This window comes from Bos indicus, chromosome 9, assembly GCF_029378745.1.
Source record: "Bos indicus isolate NIAB-ARS_2022 breed Sahiwal x Tharparkar chromosome 9, NIAB-ARS_B.indTharparkar_mat_pri_1.0, whole genome shotgun sequence".
In the NCBI taxonomy this organism is placed as follows: Eukaryota; Metazoa; Chordata; class Mammalia; order Artiodactyla; family Bovidae; genus Bos; species Bos indicus.
This window is the reverse complement of record NC_091768.1, coordinates 95057574-95081601: the sequence shown is the minus strand read 5'-3', so window position 1 is coordinate 95081601 and position 24028 is coordinate 95057574. Positions and strand designations below refer to the sequence as shown.

The following is a 24028-nucleotide window of genomic DNA, read 5'->3' as shown; positions in this document are numbered from 1 at the left end:
CAAATCCTATTGGTTCAAAAAAAAAAAAAAAATCCTATTGGTTCATCCATCAGCTGCTCTCTGAATAACCACCACCCTTCCTGATTGCAGCAAAAATTCCTGCTATTTTTTAGCTGCAATTACCCCAGGTAAGCCATGTTTTTCCAGCATGAGAAGAGAATCAGGAGAACACCGTGCAAACCAGAGGCCACGCTTGCAGACACAGCCCCAGGGACACTTTCTGTCCTCCTTCCTGGGAGAGTGAGGAGCCACGCTCATCAGAAACTGCCCCCAACACCCCGAGTGGAAACACATTTGCGTGGGTGCATCCACTCTGAGCCACCGGGGACCCCGGGCTGGCCTGGGCACTGACCTGCTCCGTCTCCACGAAGTTGGACACGTGGCCATCGTCGTTCACGCCGCGGGTGTGGAAGCGAGCGCCGGCACGCTCGCAGCTGATGCGGGAGATGAGGCAGGCCTTGGCCTGCTTGTGAGAGGCATACACCGTGCGGATGGCCACCACCCCGCAGATGACCTTCAGCAGCCAGTCACAGCAGTTCACCTGGTGCTGCCTCAGGGGCACGTGCAGCAGCTGGTTCCTGCAAAACGGAGCCCACGGTGACTCGGGCCGCCTCACACCCTCCAGGAAACACTGCACTCGTAGCAAGCAGGGGCGATGCCTGGGGGCCGTATTCCTGCACTGCACACGCCCCGTGGACTTCACACTCGGGACACACAGCAAGGACGTTCACGTGCTCTAGGGGCACCACAAACGGCAGGGCCACCAGGACACAGGCAGTGGGAAAGGGCTACTCCCGGGCGTCAGCAGCAGTGATGGCATGCAGGTGCAGGTGTCAGCCAGTCGCTGGGCTTTCAGGGAACCACAGAGGAGCTTCTGTTTACACCAGTGCCCTCTTCAGTTTTTGAACATAAATCCCTTCAGTAACAATTTAATCATGTTTTATGATGAAAGAATAATGATAAACGATAAATGATAAAAATAATTAAATACATGCATGCTTATTTAAATTAGATACAGATTCCACAAGGTGAACATGATGATAGTATTACAAAGCAATGGGAATTAAATAAAAAGGATGAGATGAACATAAAACTTAAAGTTCCAGTACTTCCTCCCCAAACCAAGTGGATGGTTCTGGGTCTCTGGCATCCATGATCTTCATGGGATAACAGCCAGCATTTAGAAAGGGAACCAAGCTCCATTCTAAGTGCTTTGGGATGGATCGACCCATTTCATCCTTGTATCAGCCTATGTATAGGCATTATCATTCACCCCATTTTACAGATGAAGAAACTGAGGCACAGAGGAGAAACATTTGCTCAAGGTCACAGAGCCAGGTACGCGTGGCATGGAAGCTGTGCTCTTCAGCCCAAGCCTCTCCTGCCGAAGGCCCTAACTATAGAGCTGCCCCAACACACAGTCACACCGGCTCTCATGTCTCACTCACCTCCCCGACACCCACGGGAGCTTACTGAGCAGGTGATGGCTGAGAAGTGGGGCTTAGGGGTGGTACGAACCTCAGGCTGCTTCCAGACTCTACACGCTTCACCCAGGGGACCCGAGCTGTGCTGTTCTGAGGTCCTTCACATGCTCCCCCGGAGGCAGGGACCCCCACAGTGTAGCGAGCTCATCTAGATCACGGTGTATTTAAAAAGGCAGCACCACTCCTGCCCCGAGCCCTCATCAAAGACGCAGCGCCCGCGTTTCTGGAGAAGTGTGCTGTGAGCTCTGACATCCCAGGCGGCTTCTCCAAGCGGCAAGAGCAGCCGCTCCCCACTCTCAGGCCAGCCTCCTCCCTGACATGGCCACGTGGGCACTAAGGGACACACCACCCCCCGGGAAGCAGGGCCATGTCTGAGCTCTCACACAAGGCGCTGGGCTGCTGAGGAATGATGAGCACGAAGCATCACTTTACAAAAACACCTTCCCCTCTTCTGAATCCCTCTCTGAAATTCAGCTGATAAACCAACTTTGTTGTTGTTCAGTGGCTCAGTCGTGTCTGACTCCTTGCAACCCCATGGACTGCAGCACACCAGGCTTCCCTGTCCATCGCCATCTCCCCGAGCTTGCTCAAACTCATGTCCATCGAGTCGGTCATGCCATCCAACCATCTCATCCTCTGTCACCCCCTTCTCCTCCTGCCCTCAATCTTTCCCAGCATCAGAGTCTTTTCCAATGAGTCAGACCTTTGCATCAGGTGGCCAGAGTACTGGAGCTCCAGCATCAATCCTTCCAATGAATATTCAGGGTTGATTTCTTTTAGGATTGACTGGTTGGATCTCCTTGCTGTCCAAGGGACTCTCAAGAGTCTTCTCCAGCATCATAGTTTGAAAGCATCAATTCTTTGGTGCTCAGCCTTCGTTATGGTCCAATTCTCACATCTGCACTAAATCAACTTTAGTAACCCATGTATTAAATCTGCATCAAGGGAAGGTCTCCAGAATGTTCCAGGGTCTTCTCTGGAACAGTGATGGCTGCCATCAGTCATCAGGGGTCAAAGCAACCTTCTGCTAAACAGACAACTCTAAACAATCCCTGTTGTAGTCGCACTGGCCTGACCCACTGTAGGACGGCTCATAACCTTGAAAGAAGAAACCCAAACCTATAAAGGGAAAGAGCTGGCATCTCCTTCCAGGACTTGATTGTACTGGGAAGCAGTTATCGGTGGGGAACAGTAACCACCCAGGAAAACACCTTCACCCACCAAACCCTCACTCTCATGCACCAGCCCCGTCTATTGCTGACCCCATCTGACTCCAGATGTGGGCTCAGATCTTGAACCCAGCACCCCTAATGGTGGGTTCAGGCAATCAAGCCCGTGACCATGCAGCCGGGCCTGACTCAGTTGTGGTGAGCTGCACAGGTGCCGCCCTGAGCCCAAACACCACGCACGGTCCAGGGCTGGCTTCTCCTGGCCAACTGGAGGCAGTCCAGAGTCCACCTGGGGCCTCCCCCTTCCCAAGTCCCTCTCAGTCTTCACTTGGTGACTCCCTGCTTTGTCTTTCTCTTCCCTGTGTACCTCCAATCTCCAACCACAGAGCTGGCACAAGGAGCCCTGGGAACAGTAGGCAGATACAAAGGGTGACACAGACTCCCCAGGCATCCAAGGCTTGTTACAGCTTCCGACACCTCTAGCCTCGGCTCATCAGGCAGTCCTGGCTGAAAATGGCCCCGTGGCCTAACAAAGACTCCTTCATAATCCACAGTCCCTGCGTCCCTGAGCTTGGCTCCCTTCAGGAGCACAGACATCCGCAAAACGGAGCTAGGGATTCAGACACACCATCCGCTGGACCTGATACCCGGAGTGTGGTCCTTGAACCAGCGGCCCTGGCGCCACCGTCGGCCGCTTGCTGGAAAGGCAGAGTCTCGGGACCCAGCCCAGTCCTGCTCAATCAGAATCTGCATTTTTAACAAGACTCACGTCCTTGAAGTCTGAGCACACTACTGCCCCCCCAAACCCCACATCACCAGAGAACCTAAGGGGATCTGGGGGACAGGCAGCACGCACATATACAAGGACACTGTGAACCCCTCTTTGTCCAAGTGGAGTCAGGAGCTCGCTTGTGGGGTCCCAAGCGCCAAGGAAAGTACACTTACAGGTGATGAAACCTGTGACCTCCTCTGTTTGGGCAAAGGGAGGAAGGAACACACAGAGGGCACAAAGATGCCTCATCGGCCCTGACTCAGGGCGGGAAAGGCCCCAGAGGCCAGCACTGGAGCCAAGAACACCCAGTCCTGTGAGGCGTCTCCGAACAATTCCTACAGCAGGACTTCCATCTCTTCCGCTTCTGACTCGAACCTCCGGGTAAGTCTGAAGGGAGCAGCTCCATTGTATGCAAATCACCAGGCCCCACCCCGGGTCTTCCACGGGACCTGTCAAAGGTCATGAGCCCCGGGGCTGACAAGGGGTGACAACTGACACTGAGGGGCATCCATGCCCGTGATCTCCGAAGGGGCCCATTACCGCCCATCACCTCGGCAGGATGACTCGGCTCTGCCGCTGAAACCGACAGGTTTGGCTGTGGGATTAGCAGCGTGGGACCTGGAGCCAGGATGCCCGAGTTCCAATTCCCTGCCTCATTCAAGCCTCAGTCTCCTCACCTGTAAAATGGGAAAAACAGACCCTACCTCATTGTTTCCTATGAGGAGTATGTGAGTTACGACCCACAGAGAACTTAGAAGAGCGCTTGCTTTACAAATGTCTGTCCGCTGGAGGATCACCACGGGAACTGAGAGGCCTGGGGAGGTGCTGAGCACAGGCCCAGGCGCTCAGGGAGCACCGCCAGATGCCGGCACTGTGCTCCTTAGTTACGGAGCAGATTTTCCTTCCGGAGTCTACATAAGACCACCTTGAACACCCTCCCTGATTCCAGCGGGGGCTAGTTTTCCTCTCATTGTGCAGAGAGCATGGGCACCAATCACGGCTCCCACAGGTAACCCACGTGCCCGGGGATGATGCTAAGAGACAGAAGATGCAGGTGCTCATCAGAGCCCGCCCTCCGTGTGAGCCGGGGGCAGAGGACCAGGGCCTCACCAGAAGAAGGAATTCCCCCACTCGGAGCTGTCGTCACCCTGCTTCTGCGCCCGGACGGTGAGGTCGAAGCAAGACCCATCGTTGGGCCAGGAGAAGTAGAAGACCCCCGAGTTGAGGATCTTCCGCAAGGCCGCGAGGCGGTCCTCCTCCTTGGCCTCTTCCTGGAGAGGGTAAAAGTCGGTGGCGGTGATTTTGTAGATCTCGGCCTCTGGGATTCTGCCCACGGATGTGCAGCCTGTCACCAGAACCAGGAAGCTCAGGGAGGTGCCACCTGGAAGGCAAGTGAGACACGGGGACTGAGGATCGCAGGCGGTGACACGGGTGACCGACAGCCGCAACCACGAGATGGACTTCCTGTTCTCTCCCTCACCTCCCAGCACCCCGCCTTCAGCTGAGGGATCCGCCTGCCACCAGAGCCCAAAGCCGGCCCCGCCCACCAGCAAGAGAGCCACCTGCAGCCTGTAAAAACTGGAACTCTCAGCCCCACCCACCAGGCCTCGGGGGCGGGGCCAGCAGCCTACTCTTAACAAGCCTAGGGGTTCCAGGTGGGTCCTCCCCCACCCCCAAGCCTGAGATACTGCCTGCAGCCTGCCCAGCCCACACCCCAAGCCTCTCAAATCCACCCTCCCCACAAACCCCCAGGGCCCCGTCCTCCAAGCGCCACTAATGGAGCGGCCTGATTTCAGACCGACTTCCTGCCTCTCCCCACCACGCAGCACACAGAGTCCAGCCGCTCTTATGGGCTGTCTCTGTGGCTCCCCAAAGCACCCTTGCACCCCTGGACTTCTGCCAGCAAGGCCTTCCTTCCCACTCACCTTCCTGCCCCCACCCTCTAGACCAGCTGGGGCCTCCTTGATGTCTCCACCCACCCCACGCCCTTCCCAGGAGAACTCCTCTCCACCCTTCTGGGGTCAAGTCGGCAGCACCTCCTCTGGGGAGCCCTCCCTGCTCTCCTGAGACACCGCCAGGTGCCCCTTAGACACTGCGAGGAGCACTCAGACGTTCCCTCTTAGTTCTCATCACATACAAAGCTAACAGCCTCCTTCCGTGCACGTATACCCCAGCCGACTGGGGGTTCCTTAGGGACAGACTCTGTTTGGTTGTCATATCCTGGCAAGCCGGCACTTCACACAGCAAGTGTTTGATGAAAACGTCCTAAATAGGCCAATGAGACAGCAGCTCAAGCCCCCTCGCCCCCTCCCCGTGAAAGGCTACCCCAACCACTGCGGACCCTGTTGTTCGGAGGAGGAGAGACACCCCCCTTCTGGGGACCCCACCACACCACCCACGGCTTTTTCTGTTCCACGTCCCCAGGTTGCAGCAGGTCCAGGCACACAAAGGTGCTCGAAGACACGCGCTGGGGGCGGGGACGGTGGGGACACTGACCCACCGTCCTCTATTTCAGGAGAAGGCCCAGGAGACAACTCGGTGGGTAGCTGGCCTCGAGGGGCTGGCGTGATTCCGGCAAGCCGGCCAGAATCCTCGTCCCACCAAGGTTTAAGGGACTCGCTCCTACCAAGACCTACTCCGGATGACCTGTGGTCACCGTCTGGAGCCGTGGTGGTCAGCGTTCTCAGATCTCTGGACACTCCGCTGAGACCCTGAAGACAGCACTTAACAGGAAGACAGCACTGCTGGGGGCCAGAGGACGTCAGGTTTCATTAAAGACCCCTTCATTCAATAAATAGGTCACCCACTCCAATAGGCTTCAGGGGTAGGGGAGGAGGTCACATACCACCTCTCCGGTCATGTGATCAGGAAACCTTTATTCATTCTGTATTTCTGGCTGTGCTGGATTTTTGCTGCAGTGTGGGCTTCTCATTGCAGAGCACAGGTTCCAGGGCATGGGGGCTTTGGGAGTTACAGCACACGGGCTTAGCTGCTCTGCGGCCTGTGGGATCATCCCGGACCAAGGCTCGAACCTGCGTCTCCTGCCTTGGCAGGCAGATTCTTTCCCACTGAGCCACTAGGGAAGCCGGGGAAACCACTTTGAAACAACATAAGAATAAGGCCGTCTACGGGGTCACACACAGTCGGACACGACTGAAGCAACTTAACAGCAGCAGGAATAAGGTGGTTATGGCTGTGGACAGTGACAGGAGTCAGGGGCCGAGTCTCTTAAGGAGAACCGGTGTCCTTTCTGGAAAACAGCTGGGGTTTGTGTGCGGCTGACGGCCTGTGCTAGAACCAGCGCGCAAGCATCTCATCTGCCTCCTTCCGTGGGCTCAGCACAGGCAAGGCGGAGTTCAAGAACCGTCCACTCGCACGGGCCAGAGGACAGCCCAGTGGTTGAGGCTGTGAGCCGGAGACTGGACTCCGGAAGGGGCGGGTCCGGGGGGAGGATTGGAAATTCTCCTCTCTCTCTACACCCGCGTCGTGCAGTCGTGCAGTGGGTTTCTAGCCCCACTTCCTCAACAGCCTCTGCGTGGGGGGACCGAGTCCCTGGCAGGAGTCCCAGGTTGCTCTGAAGACAGCAGGCACTTTCTGTGCAGGGCAGCGGCCCGGGGGAGGCTCGGGGCGGGCGTGCGACAGCAGGCGTGAAAAGGCTCTTGAAATAAATGAGCGCAAGGGGAAGAGCTATCACCACCGAGGAGGCAGGCTCCCGAGTCCTGGGCCGAGGGGCTCGGGAGAAGATGCAGGAAAGAGCCGCTGCGTGGGAGCAAGCTGGAAGCAGATGCTTTAGTGACACTCGGTTCTCAGGGATGCTTACCGTGTGCCAGGCACCACTCCACAACCCTGCTCCCAGCACCCTCAACCGGGAGGTCCCATTTTACAGGCAGGGAGATGGAGGCACAGGGAGGGTGAGTAGCCTGCCCAAGGCAGCACAGCGGGGAGCTGGGATTCAAAGCCACTTTCTAGCCCACCCCAGGAAAGTCACTCAAGCCAAGTCTGGTTCCAGGGCCGGGGGCTCCTGACCGTGTCCTTGCAGAAGTACAGCCAACCTGTCTAACAGCACCGCTGTTCTAGACTTGGGGACTGGCCCGCGAGGAGCGGAACTGCCTCTCCAGTGCACGGCTCATCTCTGTTGGACCCAAGATGCAAACATGGGTCTCACCTCGGCCCAGGCTCCGTCCAGCCCTGCGGGCGGGTGGCCTTCAACCACTTCAGCTGTTGTCTAAGAATTGTGGTTGGCCAATGCTCCCCTCGCTCATTTTCAAATTGACACCAGAAGTTTTCATCATTAGTTTAAATGGTTGTGAGTAATATATTTTCCAGCATGTGCTAAATATTGACATGTAAAAATAAAACTGTTGTGGGCCTCCATACCAGTATCCAGAGGAATCCAGGTGGTGATTTATATTCATCATCATCTATTTTTTTTAAGGAATCATGAACAAGATCTTCTTGAACAGATGGGATTTTTACTCCTATTTGCCGTCCACTTTCCCCACAGAATTTCATCCTAATGTTACATTCTGTGCGTCACTCAATCATACTGTACAGCACTTTGATCCTAAAGTTCTGAGTCTTTAAAAAGTTTTTCTTCGGGCTTGAGTTATCCCTACAATGATTTTCAGTAGAGATTGGTCAAATGGTGTAAACAAAACATTTTTGTTAAACGATCATTTAACATAAAAAGTAAAGATTTGCTGGAAAGGCTTCTCTTAACGAGACGAGTGGTATTTCTCGTTCATGGACACGCATTTATTGGTGGAATGAAACTAGATTCCAATTCCGGTTCTATTTTTCATTTTTATAGATGTAAACGCTGAGGAACCTTGTTCACATTGATAAACAGATGGGAACAGAAAGGGCTTCATTAGAGAAACGTCACTCAATTCTTCAAAGTCCTTCTGAGTTACATGGTAAGAAAAAAAGAAATCACAATGAATTATTGACACAGCGCTGTTAATGCTGTCAGCTGACACCCCACTTACTTCTTCCATTTTGTGGAAAGAAAACAATTGACTGTCATCTGACTTGTCAACAAATCTGTCACCTAGTCATTGAGGTGACTGACTTGCTCAACCGCTGACAATATTCTGACTTGTCCCTTTGTTTGGCAACCTAGAGGCATTTACGTCTGGAACAACACAGCATGCTGAGATGCTGTGCGAAATAAGACAGCAGAAGGGTGGTTATGGGTGGAACAGGGAGGGTGAGAAGCCAGCTCCACATCCCAGGACATTCTCAGGCAAACTGATGACCGGGAGGCGCTGAGGAGCGGAAGTTGTTTTCCTCAGATCTAACCACGTCCATGCTCACAGTCTCCGTGACCCCAAGAAAACGGCCCCTCAGCCTGGCAGGGGTCAGTCAGTCCTGGCAACACCATGTCCCCCCATCTGTTTAAGAGCGGCCCCTGAGCCCACACAGGTGTCTCCAGGGGTAAAACAGGCTGGCGAGACTCGCCTGCCCCAGGCGAGGGAGAAATCCTCTCTGAGGTCACCTTGAGCATGGGATCCCAGCTGTGTTTTCAGTAACTCAGGATCAATTTTCTCACAGCCCGGAAGTGAAATGGGCCGTGGGTGAGGGGTAGGTAGTGATTGGGGGCTGGGGATCTCAGACGTCATCAGCCAAGGCTGAGTCCAGGGCCTTGAAACCAGATAGGATCTTGAAACAAGGCAAAGACAAAAGTCAGGCTCACCTTGGCCTGAGAAGATAGGGCTCCACACGCCTTTCAGCGGCCTGTGGGGCCTCAGGCCATCTCTGGGCACCAGATGGGCTCCCATCCCTTTCAGCTCCAACTCTCTGGTTCCAGGGCTCCAGCAGCAGCAAGACCATGCCTGGGTCAGAGGATGCTGGCCAGAGTCAGGTGAGGTGTAGGCGAGGGCAAGAAATGGGTCACAGACCAAAAAGACATCTACACCAGAACCAGGAGGGCCATACCCACACAGAGGCAGTCTGGGTGAGCAGGGTGGGGCAGTGGATTGCAACTACCTCAGTATAAATATGTGCTTCCCAGGTGGCTCAAGGAGTAAAGAATCCACCTGCCAATGCAGGAGATACAGGGTTCGATCCCTGGGTCAGGAAGATCCCCTGGAGTGGGAAATGGCAACCCCGCTCCAGTATTCTTGCCTGGAAAATTCCATGGAGAGAGGAGCCTGGTGGGCTACAGTCCATGGGGTCTCGAAAGAGTGGGACATGACTGAGCAAATTATATATACAGGTTAACTGGGATAGGGTTTCAGTTTGAGATGATAAAAAATGTTCTAGAGATGGACGGTCAGAGAAGGCAATGGCACCCCACTCCAGTACTCTTGCCTGGAAAATCCCATGGACGGAGGAGCCTGGTGGGCTGCAATCCATAAGGTCGCAAAGAGTCGGACATGACTGAGCGGCTTCACTTTCACTTTTCACTTTCCTACATTGGAGAAGGAAATGGCAACCCACTCCAGTGTTCTTGCCTGGAGAATCCCAGGGACGGGGGAGCCTGGTGGGCTGCCGTCTATGGGGTCACACAGAGTCGGACATGACTGAAGCGACTTAGCAGCAGCAGCAGAGATGGACGGTGGTGATAACTGCTCAAGAACGTGAATGGCCTTCATGCCACTGACCTGTAATGCTTAAATGGTTAAAATGGTAACTTTGAGGGACCTTCCTTGTGGCTCAGCTGGTAAAGAACGTGCCTGCAATGTGGGAGACCTGAGTTCGACCCCTGGGTTGGAAGATCCCCTGGAGAAGGGAACGGCTGGCTACCCGTTCCACTATTCTGGCCTGTAAAATTCCATGGACTGTATATAGTCCACGGAGTCGGAAAGAGTTGGACATGACTGAGTGACTTTCACTTTCACTGGTGGTCCAGTGGCTAAGATGCCACGCTCTCAATGCAAGAGGCCTGGTCAAGGAATCAGATCTCTCAGGATCTGATTGCAGGATCACAACCAAAGATCCTGCAAGCCACAACCAAGATCAAAGATCTCGCATGCCATAACTAAGACCAGGAGCAGCCAAATAGATAAATAAATAAGTAGTTGTTAAAAATGGTAAATTTTATTATCTTATATATGTTAGGTGCTCAGTCATGTCCAACTTTTTGCAATCTCATGGGCTGTAACCCAGCAGGCTCCTCTGTCCATGGGGTTCTCCCAGCAAGAGAATCCCACTGGAGTGGGCTGCCATTCCCTTCTCCAGGGGATCTTCCTGGCCCGAAGATTGAACCCGGGTCTCCTGCATTGCAGGCAGATTCTTTACCATCTGAGCAACCTGGGAAGCCCTATCTTATGTATATTTCATCACAATTTGTAAAAACCTCCAAAACCTCAATTTAGAAATCCTCTCCCTCAAGAGAGCCATCTTCAAAGCCCAGCTCCAAGTCAGAGCTGTCTGGGAGAAATTCCAAGCCCTGCAGGGACAGGTCCCGAGTTTCATCCAGCCACGGCCACTCGTCATCTGGCCGGGAAGGTTGGGCGCCGGGGCCACCATGAGTCACCAGCACACACAATGGTTCATTCAGAGATGGTGCCAGGCATGTTCTGCGTTGGAATTTCTCTGTTTGCTCAGCCTAAGAGTTCTCTCCCCAGCCAGATATGAGGGATCTCAACCGTGGGTGCCTACACACCATCCTCCCTCTTGACTTCGGGTCCAGGATACCCTCAGATCTATGAACAGAGGACCTGGGAGCCGATGCTTCCCCACCTGTGAAGTCAGCAGCTGTGGCTGGAGGAGTCCGAGTCCCCCGCCCCTTACCAGCGAGCTCAGAATCCTGAATACCTGGACCCACCAGGTATCTGTCTCATCCCTGCTGAGAACACGAGCACCGTGAAGGCAGCAGTGTGCTGGCTACTTTCACCAGCTTCCGGGAGCCGGCTGAGCACAGCGCATCCCAATTCCATCCTGGCCTGAAACCACCCACGGTGGATACACTTACACGACAGAACCTGACAAACACAAACCGTCAGGGATTCCCCACCAGAGAGCCAGACGCTAAATAATGACCGGCCCACCACTGGGTGTAAGAGTTAAATTATTAAGACTGATGGCCGGTTCCTTTCAAGACTTGCTAGAGAATACTGCATTTTCTGAATCTCAAAGGACTCCTAAAGACTGTCAAAGGTCCCCCTCCAGAGACGGTCCATCGTGTAGTGACTGCCCAAAGAAGTCAGCCGTGGCTGACTACCACCAGGGGTCACAGACCCAAGGCACTCAGCCTGGGCCCCACGCCTAGTTCTCCCTGAGGAAACCCTGCAGGACAGCCCTTCGCACCCACTCAATAGCCAAGTTCAGTCCATGTTCATTTTCTCACGTATTAATAAAAATCTTCAGAACTATGTAAGATAGAGATGAGGCAGTTTTCCTGCTTTTAGAGGTGTGAAAACAGCCCTCGAGATATTGAATGAACTAAGAAGGTCAGTCTGTCGAGAAGCTGAAATTAGACTTGAGGAGGGCTGTGTGGTGGAAGGCTTACAGGACTGCCAAGTACAGCTTTACAGGCTGTGCACTGCCCAACTCCAGGAAACACAGTTCAATGGAGACCTCAATGTATTCAACCCCCAAGGCTATGAAATAGGGAGGCCTTGAGAGCTTAGGGGAAAGGGGAGTTAAATCCCTATAATCATTGGGATAAGTTCTTTTTATAACAACACTCTCACTTTCTATGCCTTGTATTGTGTATGGGTCAGCAAACCCGACTCTCATATCCATACATGACTACTGGAAAAACCATAGCTTTGACTATATGAACCTTCCTATATTCATTGGAAGGACTGACGCTGAAGCTCCAATACTTTGGCCATCTGATGCAAAGAACCGACTCATTGGAAAAGACCCTGATGCTGGGAAAGATTGAAGGCAAGAGGAGAAAGGGGCGACAGAGGATGAGATGGTTGGATGGCATCACTGACTCAATGGACATGAGCTTGAGCAAGCTCTTGGGAGATGGTGAATACCAGGGAAGCCTGGTGTGCTGCAGTCCATGGGGTCACAAAGAGTCAAACATGACTGAGTGGCTGAACAACAATAGGAAGCCCCAACTCCAGGGCTTATCGTGGGGGCTCCAACCCCTTCCTGCTAGCATTTCAGAGAGGAAGGAGGGACTCTGAGCTCTCCATGGAAATCTACAAACTTGTGAACATTTCTTAATTTCTAACATAAAAGGCTGTGTTCACTTAGGTAGACTGAAACTGAACAACTGCCCTAAGTTAATTAAGAACCTGAGCGGAAGTCTCTCTCTGTACAGAGACCTTCAGTCTAAAAGAGTCAAAACGGGGCCCACCTCCCACTCGGTCTGTTCATCCTGGTGGCAGGTGAAAGCTGGAATTTCACTCTGTACTGCCAGCACCCTCAACAGGTGGGGAAGAAAACAAAACACATCGTAGTTCTGGGATAGGGACTTGCAGACGGAAAAGAAAATCAAGTTCAAGCCAAACATTCCTCAGTGTAACCGAAGAGAACTGGAAAAACTCAATGACAAGGCCCAGTCCTTCCATCCTTCAGACTCTTGTTCAGTCGCTCAATCATGTCTGACCGACTCGTTTTGTGACCCCATGGACTGTAGCCCGCCAGGATCCTCTGTCCATGGGATTCCCCAGGCAGGATTACTGGAGTGGGTTGCCATGTCCTCCTCCAGGACATCTTCCCGACCCAGGGATGGAACCCGAGTCTCCTGCATTGACAGGCGGGTTCTTTACCACTGAGCCACCAGGGAAGCCCGCATCCTTCAGATATCCTGGGCACTTTCAGAAATGTGTTCAGAAAGGCCAGATAATCCTGATGTTCCAAGTCAGAAACACTCTCACTACACTCAGGGAGCCTTCACAGGCCCCCCTGGAGGGTGGGGCAGGGTGACACAGGCAGGCAGGGCTGGGGGTGTTCAGAGGACATCAGACATGGCTGGGGACCAGGGGCTGTACTCGCTCCCCCCTCGGGGGGAGGAGCAGGTGGGTGAAGGGCCACAGGCAGGGAGGAGGGCCTTGTCTGGGGCAGCACTGGGAGCTGGTCACCTCTCTCCACTCCCTGCCCTGGAATGAGCCTCCCGTAGCCGGGCACCCACAGACACCCTGGCTCACTCGGACACTGTCTGTGGGGGCTGCCAGTCTTCCCAGTCAGGACCAGTTTCCTAGAGCTGATTTCCAGCCTCAGCCCAGGAAGACAAGCTTTCCCCTGGGATACAGGCAAGGTACCACTTCCCTGGTCTTGGAACCTTAGCCTTCCTGCCCCTTTCAGGACAGAACAGCCTAGTTGGTGAAGGCAGCCCCTGATGCCATAAAAAAAGCAGTTTAAAACCTAGTCACAGGTTCAAGGGGCTTCCCTTGTGGCTCAGCTGGTAAAGAATCTGCCTGCAATGTAGGAGACCTGGGTTCAATCCCTGGGTTGGGAAGATCTCCTGGAGAAGGGAAAGGCTACCCACTCCAGTATTCTGGCCTGGAGAATTCCATGGACTGTAAAGTCCACGGGGTCGCAAAGGGTTGGACACGACTGAACGACTTTCACTTTCACAGGTTCAAGAGGGAGGGGGCATATGTATACCCGTGGCTGATTCACGTTGCTGTATGGCAGAAACCAACACAACATTGCAAAGCAATTATCCTCCAATTAAAAATAAGTACATTTAAATTTTTAAAAAACCCACTTGCCTCTTAAGGACTGCCCCACTTTCGGCAAGTCACCGATGCGAAATGAACCATTAATTTACGCACAAGAAAAATATTGCCAATCATAATTGTAAAATGCCAACAACTGTAACATATCTGAAACACCCAGATGTTATAATATAAAAAAATGTGTCATGGAATAGAGGAATTACAACTCTTAAGCTTTCTAACAGTTCCAGTTCCTACCTCAAGTTGTTGGGAGAGCTGAGTTAATAAATTAAAACACTTAAAACTGGGCCCAGCACAGAGTAAGCACCACATAAGGTCAGCTGTCATCTTCACATCCTCGTGATTGAGGAAAGGCTGCAGGAATTTTTTATAACCTCGGGAAAAAAAAAAAAAAATCATGGCAAGGGGAAAAAAAACCTACAGAAACCCTTGGCAGGCAGCACATCTTCATGGAAAAAAAGTAAGTGTTTAGAGGCCGCTAGATCCAGGTTTGAATTCTAGCTGAGCTTCTTAGGCAAGTTATTTTTACCCTCTGAGTCTGTTTCCTTTACTGAAAAGGAGAATAAAAGGAGAATAAAGACACGGTATCATGTTGGCTTGTTTTTAGGATTAAAGAAGCGAATGTACACTTAGCCACTGGCACAAAACAGACATTTAATACATGCATTTTGTCATGTGGGTACTGAGTGTTTTTCCTAAACACTGTTTGGAGATGATCACCATCATAGTTCAGAGGAGAAAAAAAAACCACCCGACTAAAGAAAGAAGAGCCAGAAAAGTAATGGCAAACAACTGTGCTATTCTGTCTGCTGTGAAAATCCTTAGACCAGGGAACACAGCTGCTGTGTGGATGTGGAGATGAAAGCAGCTGCTGTGTGGATGTAGGCTTGGGAAGAGCCTGCGTTTGAGCAGCTCACAGCCTGATCTGGTCTTGGCCCCATAAGTCACCAGAGACACTGGGCAGGGACAGTGTAAATCAGACGGCAGAGAGGGGAGGAAGGAGGGGGTTGCTGAGCCCCGGCATCGCATCAGGGCTCCTGCGAGGCCCAGGAGTGCAGAGGTGACCGAGCGGCCTCACAGGGAGACTGTGACTCCCCAGCGGCAGCCGGGTCGACGGTTCAGCCCCTCGCGTCTTACACCGAGCAAGGATGCCCGCGAGTTCCTGTGAGTCCTCTGCCCTTTCCAGTCGGATCATGTGGCCCAGTTCTGGAACTCTTTTCCTTGCTCTTGCTCACACCCACCCTCAGTGCCCAATGGTCAGGCGCTGGTGGCTTTTCTCTCCTTGCCAATGATGCCCCATCCCAGTTCCACTCCGTCAAGACACACTCAGCAGGTCCAGGGGCTTCTGACCTCTGACCTCCACCCCCTTCTAGAATACAGATCCCCTGTAAAACAACACACCAGCCCCTGGGGAGACGCCCCTGCCCTCCCAGACCAGGCTGGAAGACCTGAGATCCTGGCAGGCACCCAGAGAAGGTCTGTGCCCACTCTGTGCCCAGGGTGGGAAGGAGTGCCAACAGGGGAGGACCAGGCTGCTCTCACCTCGACCTCTGCCCTAGCCTGGAGGAGCCAGCTCAGGGAAATAAAGAAACATTTTAAAAGAGGGTAGCAGCTGAAATAAAACGACTAAATCCCACAGCCTCTCCAAACTCACATAAGAGAAGCTCTGCCCGACACTAGAAGTCTATAGCCCCGAGCGTGTGACAGCTGCCGCCCTCCACGCGGGTACTCACCGGACTTCACCCTGAGCTCCCCCAGGCAGCCATAAGCATCGATGAGCTTCCCATACTGGCCTTTAATGACCTCCTTTTCTTCCGGGGCTGCGGGAGAAACACAGCACAGAGCATCAGCCAAACCTCCTGGTGGAGTTCATTCACTGCAGCTTCCGATGCGGCTCCCACCCACTCGGCAAAGAAAACGCAGAGTCAGTAGCTCGGCCCCAAGTCATCTGTGTGGAGGCTTGTGGATCGGAAGATCGCTGAGCTCCAGGGACTGAGACCTTCCCACCTGCTGTCTGAAAGCTCCGGCAGCGTCCCAGGGAGGGCTGCAGAGGCGGAGGGGAGTCCCCGGCCGGTGGAGGTGCTGGGTTTGAGGCGGGAGCAGGTGTCTCAGGCCGGCCCCATCCCTCGGTACTGCAGCCCACATGCTCAGAAACAGCACTGAGTCATCGCTCCCCGATGGGGAGGACCTTCCTTCCTAGGTATTGTCCACCAGAGGCTGCGTCGTGCAAGTGCCCAACCGCCCCCTGGGGACCTGCTAACACACAAGGGCCGAGCAGGAGGCCTGGGTGAGCCTGGTGCTCCACGTCCGGGGCCAGTGAATCCCAAGGCAGGCTGATAAGCAGAGGTCCCCGGGGTCTTCAGAGTTACTAGAAACACCCAGGACTACACCCAGCCTATGAGAAGCAGAAGAAGAAAACCTGGCAGAGGGAAAGACCAGGAAAAGGAAGGAGCCCTTAACCTTGACAGTAATACCACAGACACCACTGGAGGTGCCACTGGCTCTTACAGGGGCCAGGCCTTTGTGCCCTTTTCTCAGAAGAACATTTCTAAATGCATAGAACAAAACACAAACACGGATGAATCCTTAAATAAGGACCCCGCAAACTCTCACTTTTCACTTTCATGCATTGGCGAAGGAAAATGGCAACCCACTCCAGTGTTCTTGCCTGGAAAATCCCAGGGACGGTGGAGCCTGGTGGGCTGCCGTCTATGGGGTCGCGCAGAGTCGGACACACTGAAGCGACTTAGCAGCAGCAGCAGCAAATACCATTAGGGCGACTTCCTATGGAAGCAAAAACTCAGCCTCAACTGAATTCATCTAATACAAGGGCTCTCCATCTGGGGAGACAGAGGAAAAAGCCTGGCAGACACCACAGCTTCACAGATAGGTTTTGGGGGGCTCTGTATCTCTAAAAAGTGAAAGTGAAAGTCACTCAGTCGTGTCTGACTCTTTGTGACCCCATGGATTGTATACAGTCCATGGAATTCTCCAGGCCAGAATACTGGAGTGGGTAGCCTATCCCTTCTCCAGCGGATCTTCCCAACCCAGGAATCAAACCCAGGTCTCCCGCGTTGTAGGCGGATTCTTTACCAACTGAGCTACCAGGAAAGCCCTATAATCTCTAAAATTGTATGCAAAATTTTTGATGTATATTTTTATGAGACTGGGATTGTAATTTTCATCAGAATCTTCAAGGAGCTCTAAGGTTAAGAACCAGTTTAATAAATGACATTTTCCTCCAAAATTCACATGACTTTTTCTAATTAGGGTTTTTTGCTGGGGGAGGAGGGAGCAGAGTAATCTAAAGGTAATTACCCAAAGCCGGGGCTTCCCTGGTGGCTCAGCAGCGAAGAATCCACCTGCCAATGCAGGAGACTTGGGTTCAATACCTGGGTTGGGAAGATCCGCTGGAGAAGGGAATGGCTACCTACTCCAGTATTCTTGCCTGGAGAATCCCATGGACAGAGGAGCCTGGCAGGCTACAGTCCATGGGGTTGCAAAGCAGCCACTAAACAAGTGTATATAAGTCAGTCCCAACCTCCCAATTCACTGCACCCTCCCTCGTGTCCACATCCTATCCCTTCAAAACTAGCAATCGCATCCCTCCAATCCCTGCTTCCATCTTCACATCTCATCCTCTCTCCCTCTCCCGCCTCCTTCTTCCATCTGTTAAGGACCATTGTGAGTACACGGGTCCCCTGGATCATCCCCAACAATCTCCTATGCCAAGGCCCTTAGCTTAATCACAAGTGCAAGGCCCCTTCTGCCACACGTGGGAACTGTCACAGGAAGTGGGCATCAGGATGGGGGCACTGAGGGGCCCACAGATGGGCATGACCCACTTTCTGGAGCCCGCGGGTCTTTGCCCCCACAATGATGACAATGAGGAGGACGAGGCAGCCTTCCTGCCCACCCTGGTCTGCTCCCCGAAGAGATGAAGGCCTCCTCCATCCAGGTGATGACAAGTCCGCCGTTCAGGGACAAGCCTGGTGCCACGTGCCTACGGAGCCCTCCTGGAAGTGGCCTGCCCCCTACTCTAGGGCAGGTGAAGCCTGTGAAATCCCATCCCTGCAGGAGGAAGCGAATTGCCCCCTGCAGGCCTGTTCAGGGCCACACGTGGTGTCTCCTGGTCTAAAGAGAGAGAGGTAAACAGGCAGCTTCCAGTCCTCACTGCAGTGGACACGTTGATCAATGCAAGAGCATAATTCTGACTCACACACAAAAATCGTATTTCAACCCGCAAAGCTTTACAAAGCCTTAGCACAGAACCCTGAAGCCAGAGTATCATCTGGGTCTCACCCTGTTGACCCTAAAACGAGGAAGTCTTTGTGCCTTTATGTCCCTCTACAAACAGTCCTGACCAAACAAACAAAACCCTGGGAAACTGCCAGCCAAAGGAGCCTGGTCAGATCCACACTTCAGAGGTGGGAACGGGACAGCAGGAGAAGCTGTGGAAACAGACCCGACCCCCTGCCCCGCTGGTCACAGAAGACAAGCACACACAGCCGGTCCCCCTGCGCTGGGAAAATTAAACAACACAAATTTTTAAAAGGCTTCTCATCTTATTTTAAAAACAAACAAGCACAGCACCAACAGGCCACCTTGTCCCATTCGAATCCTGTAAATGATCAACTCCTTAATATTGAATCAGCAGCATCATCCCTGGCTTTCACACAAGGCACCTCACGGACGGCCACAACCTGACTACATGTGCCAGGCTTGGGAGAAGATGCTTTTCCTCCATCGCAAACAGACCAACTGTAAACAAACTGGGGGGCTTAAAACATCAAAACTTTCTCAGCTCTTGAGTCTGGAGGCTGGAAGTCTGGAAGGAAGGTGTCAGCCGGCCACCACCCTCTGAAGGCTCCAGGGAGGGTCCTCCCCTCCTCGTCCTGGCTGGTGGTGGCCATCAACCTGGACCTTCTTTGGCCTGCAGCTGTGTCCCTCCAACCCCTGCCTCTTTCATCACATGGCCATCTTTTCCCTGTGTGGCTCTGGGTCTCTCTCCTCTTGCAAGGACACCCATCGCATCAGATTGGGGGCCCACCCTACTCCAGGATGACCGCATCTCAACCTAATTACACAAAGGACCCTATGTCCAAACATGGTCCCATTCTGAAGTATTGGAAGTTAGGACTTGCATGTATCTTTTGGGGAACACAGCTGAACCCATAAGATTCAGTAACCTTTTCCTTCCATGAGCCAGCCCTGTTAAAAGTCCAGACTCTCTGCAAAGCATCCCTCCTTTTCTCCAGGCCTTCCCCTCCAAGGCTCCTTCCCACCCCTGTGATGTGTAAGCGGGACACGTCCCAGCCTGGGAGACAGGGCCTCCTCACTGTGCCCCCAGGACCCCCAGAGGCCTGGCCTCCCAGGCAACCTGTTGCAAAACCACCCGACACCACCGCTTGCCCCAGATAACCGTATTTCCTCACTTTGTGTCAAAGGAAGAAAAAATCCATTTTGCTCTTAAAAGGGAGTTCACAAACCAAAAGCCTCAGGCAGGTAATGAAGGAACGAAGCTGCAGGAAGGTGACCCAAGGATATACGCACCTTCTAATGGGGACACATGGTCCGTTTCTGCCCACTGCCCCCAGGAGGTCAGACCAGCCTGGGTACCAGCGAGTTTCCAGTTTTTTGAGAGAAATAGGGCACTTCTGATTTCTCAGTCTTGGCAACCAACCCAGGTTTATTTTAAGCTCTGTGTGGGCTGCACACACCTCTGCAGACTGTATTTGGTCTGCCCATTGGCAACTTCTGTCCTTCCTTACTTAATGTCTCAAAAATAGAATTTTCCCGTCTTCCATGCTTTTGTTTGTTGCATTTCCGGAGGGTTAGTCCATGTGAGAATGTTTTTGCTTCCCCATACTCACCACCCCTCGAACCCCGACCATCGGCTACAACTTTCTAGGAAGTCCTCCCCTTTGTCCTCATCCACCTCTTGCCCTGGGATTCAGCCATTCGTTCCAGTGAGTGTGTATCTGAGGGCCGGCTAAGCACAGGGACCCAGCAGGGACCTGAACAGACCCAAACCCATCTACCCCAGGGGCAGCCGAGGCAGGCGCGGGGCCTTGGCAAAGAAGGGACATGTGTCATGAATGGATGAGTGAAGACAGTGGAAGCCAACCCGCTGAGGGTAGGAGGCAGGAGCAGCGGCCCCGACAAGGCTGTCACAAAGGTAGTGGAGTGGCAGCGCCTACTCGGGGCCAGGAACCACACAAGCTTCCTGCCAAGGGGGACAGACGCGATCAGCCGCACAATGCAGACAGCGACGTGAGCCAAGAAGAAAAAGCGAACAAGGAAGAGGGGTAGGAAGCGGGGGAATGAGGACTCTCACATGGTGCAGTTTGGCAAGGTCTCACTGCAGGGGCAATCTGTGAAAGCAGATGAAGGAAAAGAGGGAGATGGCTGAGTGGAGGGCCGGGGAGCACTGTGGGCCCAGAAGAGCATGTGCAAAGGTCCTGGGGCTGCAGCATTCCTGGAATATGCAGGATCAGTGAGGTCAGCGAGTCTGACAGAGGGGATGGAGCCAGGGACACGCTGAGAAGCACTGTCTTGGTCATACCAAGACTTGGGCTTTCGTGCTGAGCCAGAGGGAGGCACTGAGGGGTTTGGGGGATCACTATGGCTGCTCGGTTGAAAACAAATCCAGGAGGGGCAAGAGGAAGGCAAGGAGACCAGTTAGGAGGCGCTACAATGATCCTGCAGAGAGGATGCTTGGAGTGGGGTGGGGTGGGGGGGCGGCTGGAGGTGCTGGGAACACGCACATACCACACACACGCACTCACTTTATTATTATTGAAACTTCCAAAGAAAAGCAGAGTAGTGTAATAACTTTATGTGCCCACCAGCTCTGACTGGTATCTATTCACACTCAAGCTTACTTCATTCGTATCTCCCATCTGAGAGGGTAACAGGCAGGAAGGCCAGGGGTCTCCAAATGGAGAAAACAGGCTGCAAGTGTCTCTCAAAGTTCTGTGTTGCTATGACGACACCTGGTTCCACCTGAATTTCACATTTCTCAAACCTTGAGCTACCCAATGCGTTTTTCTTATGGAAATGTTTTTCTTAAATTATGTTAATGAAACTATGTATTTGCTTGGGAACTTGCCTTTCTTCAAAATGGTTCCACCTAAGACTAACTTTTTTTCTTTTCTCAAACCTTGCGCTGATAATAGCTCAACAAACCAGTATTCATATCAATTGTTTTATGGCTGGGGGATGACAGACCTCCAGCCATCCTATCTCTAAAATGCATATTGTGGGAGAGGGGCCTGGTGAAACTCCCTCAGCCTTGACGTGTCTCTCTTATCTGATTAATAGCTTTCTAACAGACACAAAGCAGCTTGCTAAAACTAGCAAGGGGGGCACTCTCCATCCCCCTTCTGATGTCTGTGTCAGAAGCTTTCTCTGTCCCCTTTCCACTTTAATACAACTCTGCTACACAAAAGCTCTTGAGTGATCAAGCCTGGTCCCTGGTCCCAAAGCTAAACCTTCTTCAGAGATCATGAATCTGACATTATTCACCGTAAGCTATCACATCCCATCTCAGACCCTCACATCAGTCTCATTGTGTGGGCTCAGACAATAAGCAACAATCAGTGTCAGGAGTTTAAAAACAAACAAAAAAAACCCATCCTAACCCCACTAAATCAGAAACTCTGGCCTTGAGACCCAGAAATCTGTTTTCATGAGTCTTCCACTTGAGAACCACTGTCCAAGATTATATTCCAATTCCAGACTTCATATTGTTCTATCTATAAATATTTCAGTAAGAATCTCTAACAGATGAGGCTTCCTTTTAAAAATACACCACAATACCATGATCATATCTTTAAAAATGTAACCATAATTCCTTAACGTCATCAAATACCTGCATATATGTCAAAGGCAAATGCAAAAGGCTTTATGGACGGACCGGACGTGGGACATGAGCGAAGGACAGGTTTCAAGGACAATGCTGAACAGCCGACAGGATGGTGTGACCATCACCCTTGGCGTCCATGGAGACTGATCGGCCATCTGTCATGGAGTCAGACCGGCCCCGGTAAAGACTTTGAGGATGCAGTTGTGCCAGCTGCAGTCACACAGGCATATCGGCTGAAGATACAAACTGGACACCCCTGGCCAACAGAAGCTTCTTAAAATCACAGACTCAGGGAGATCGCCTTCAGAGGGCGTGGAGGGGGACAGGGCGCTTAAAGGTCTGGGAGACAGAGGAGAAGCCAGAAAGATACAAGGAAAAGGTGCAGTGCTTGGTGTCAGGAGCCAGGGGAGAGTGTGTCAAGGAGGCGAGACGGTCAGCGAGGAGGTCCCACGCTGCCGAGTCCCATCCCAGCAGGACTGAGCGCTCATCCTTCGAGTTACACACAGAGGTGAGCCAGGGGAAAAGCAGCTTCCGTAAAAATGAGGGGCAGAATCCTGAATGGGGAGGACGAGGCAAAAATAGAGGCTGGGAGTAGGAGCAGTTCCTTGAGGAATTCATCTGTGTGTGTGTGCACGTGTGTGTGTGTAGAAATGGGGGGCTGGGAGCAGAAAGTGGGGTCTAAAGGTTTCCCTAAGAAGAGGAGTTAACACGAGTTTGCACGCTGGCAGAACTGATCCACGGGAGGTAAAGGCTGCTGGAGGGGAGAGAAAGGGCCCACTGAGAGCGCCCGGACGCGGTCATGACCCTGACTCGTGAGTGGGGGGCCACATGAACAAAGAGTCCGTCCAAGGCGACAAGAGAGCGGAAGGACTGGGGCAGAGGCGGTGGGGCTTCAGGGGCGGTGGGGCTGCCGGGGCGCAGGCCGCGGGTGGAAACGCTCTCCTGGTGCCTCCGGCTTTCTCTGTGAATTGAGAAGCAAGGCGTCTGCTCAAAGCCCCTCGGAGGCGGAGGCGGAGGCTGGAAGGAGCTTCAGCGAGAAGGGCCTTCGGGGGAGGCGGGAGGGTGAGCCGACATAGGAACTTACCTGGAGGCCCCGCTTGGGCCTGGGGACCCCAAAGAGGGGTCCACTGCCAGCGTGACGGTGGGTCCGCTCCAGAGACGTCCCGCCACATGGAGGCAGGTCCAGGCGAGGACAGGAGGACCTGCTCAGCGGTTCCCCAGGGGAGTAGGGCCCGCAAGTGAGGGGCAGGGGTGGAGGGGGAGGGATGCGGAGCGAAGCGGGGTAAGGGGGTGGGGAAGGCATTGGAAAAGGAGGCAGGTTCACCTCCTGTCCTGCTGGTGGGAATGTAAGTTGGTGCAGCCACTATGGAGAACAGAATGGAGGTTCCTTAAAAAGCTAAAAAGAGAGTTGCCATAGAATCCAGCAGTCTCACTCCTGGGCATATATCCAGACAGAACTGTAATTCAAAAAGATACATGCACTCCTGTGTCACAGCTGCATTGTTCACAATAGCCAAGATGTGGAAACAGCCTAATGTCCAGCAAGAGATGAATGGATAAACATTCTGGATAAATGAAAATATATATTCGTTCATCATTCATTTCTTCGGTCGCTAAGTTATGTTTGACTCTTGTGACTCCATGGACTGTATGTAGCCCGCCAGGCTCCTCTGTCCATAGAATTTTCCAAGCAAGAATACCAGACTGGGTTGCCATTCCCTTCTCCAGGGGATCTTCCTGACTCAGGGATCAAACCTGCGTCTCCTGCTTTGGCAGGAGGATTCTTTACCACTGAGCCATCAGGTAAAGAATGATGGCTTTACCTGATACACATACATACACACATACACAAATAGAATACTACTCAGCCATAAATAAGAAGGAAACAATGCCATTTTCAGCAACACGGATGGATCTAGATTATCATACAAAGTGAAGTAAGTCAGAAAGAGAAAGACGAATGCCATATGTACGATAGCACTCATATCGGCAACCTAAAATGTGATACCTGGGCTTCCCTGATGGTCCAGTGGTTAAGAATATGTCTTGAAATGCAGGGGACACTGGTTTGACCCCCACTCCGGGAAGATCTCACATGCTGTGGGGCAACAAAACCCATGCACTACTGAAGCTCGCGCTGCCCGAGC

General features: G+C 52.8%; 1 protein-coding gene across 6 annotated transcripts in view; it reads right to left on the bottom strand.

Moving 5' to 3' along the window:
* The window catches only part of SYNJ2 (synaptojanin 2), a 110867-nt gene that overhangs the window by 54495 nt on the left and 32344 nt on the right, over positions 1-24028 (bottom strand). For 5 of the 6 annotated variants that reach the window (XM_070796445.1, XM_070796446.1, XM_070796443.1 and 2 more), the window contains exons 2-4: positions 15748-15834; positions 4536-4806; positions 353-578 (exon numbers count right to left, since the gene is read on the bottom strand). In XM_070796445.1, the coding sequence (XP_070652546.1) occupies positions 353-578; positions 4536-4806; positions 15748-15834 (584 nt within the window). Of the gene's footprint in view, positions 1-352; positions 579-4535; positions 4807-15747; positions 15835-22965; positions 23069-24028 lie in introns of those variants that run through there. The other variant, XM_070796440.1, reaches the window with a different exon arrangement.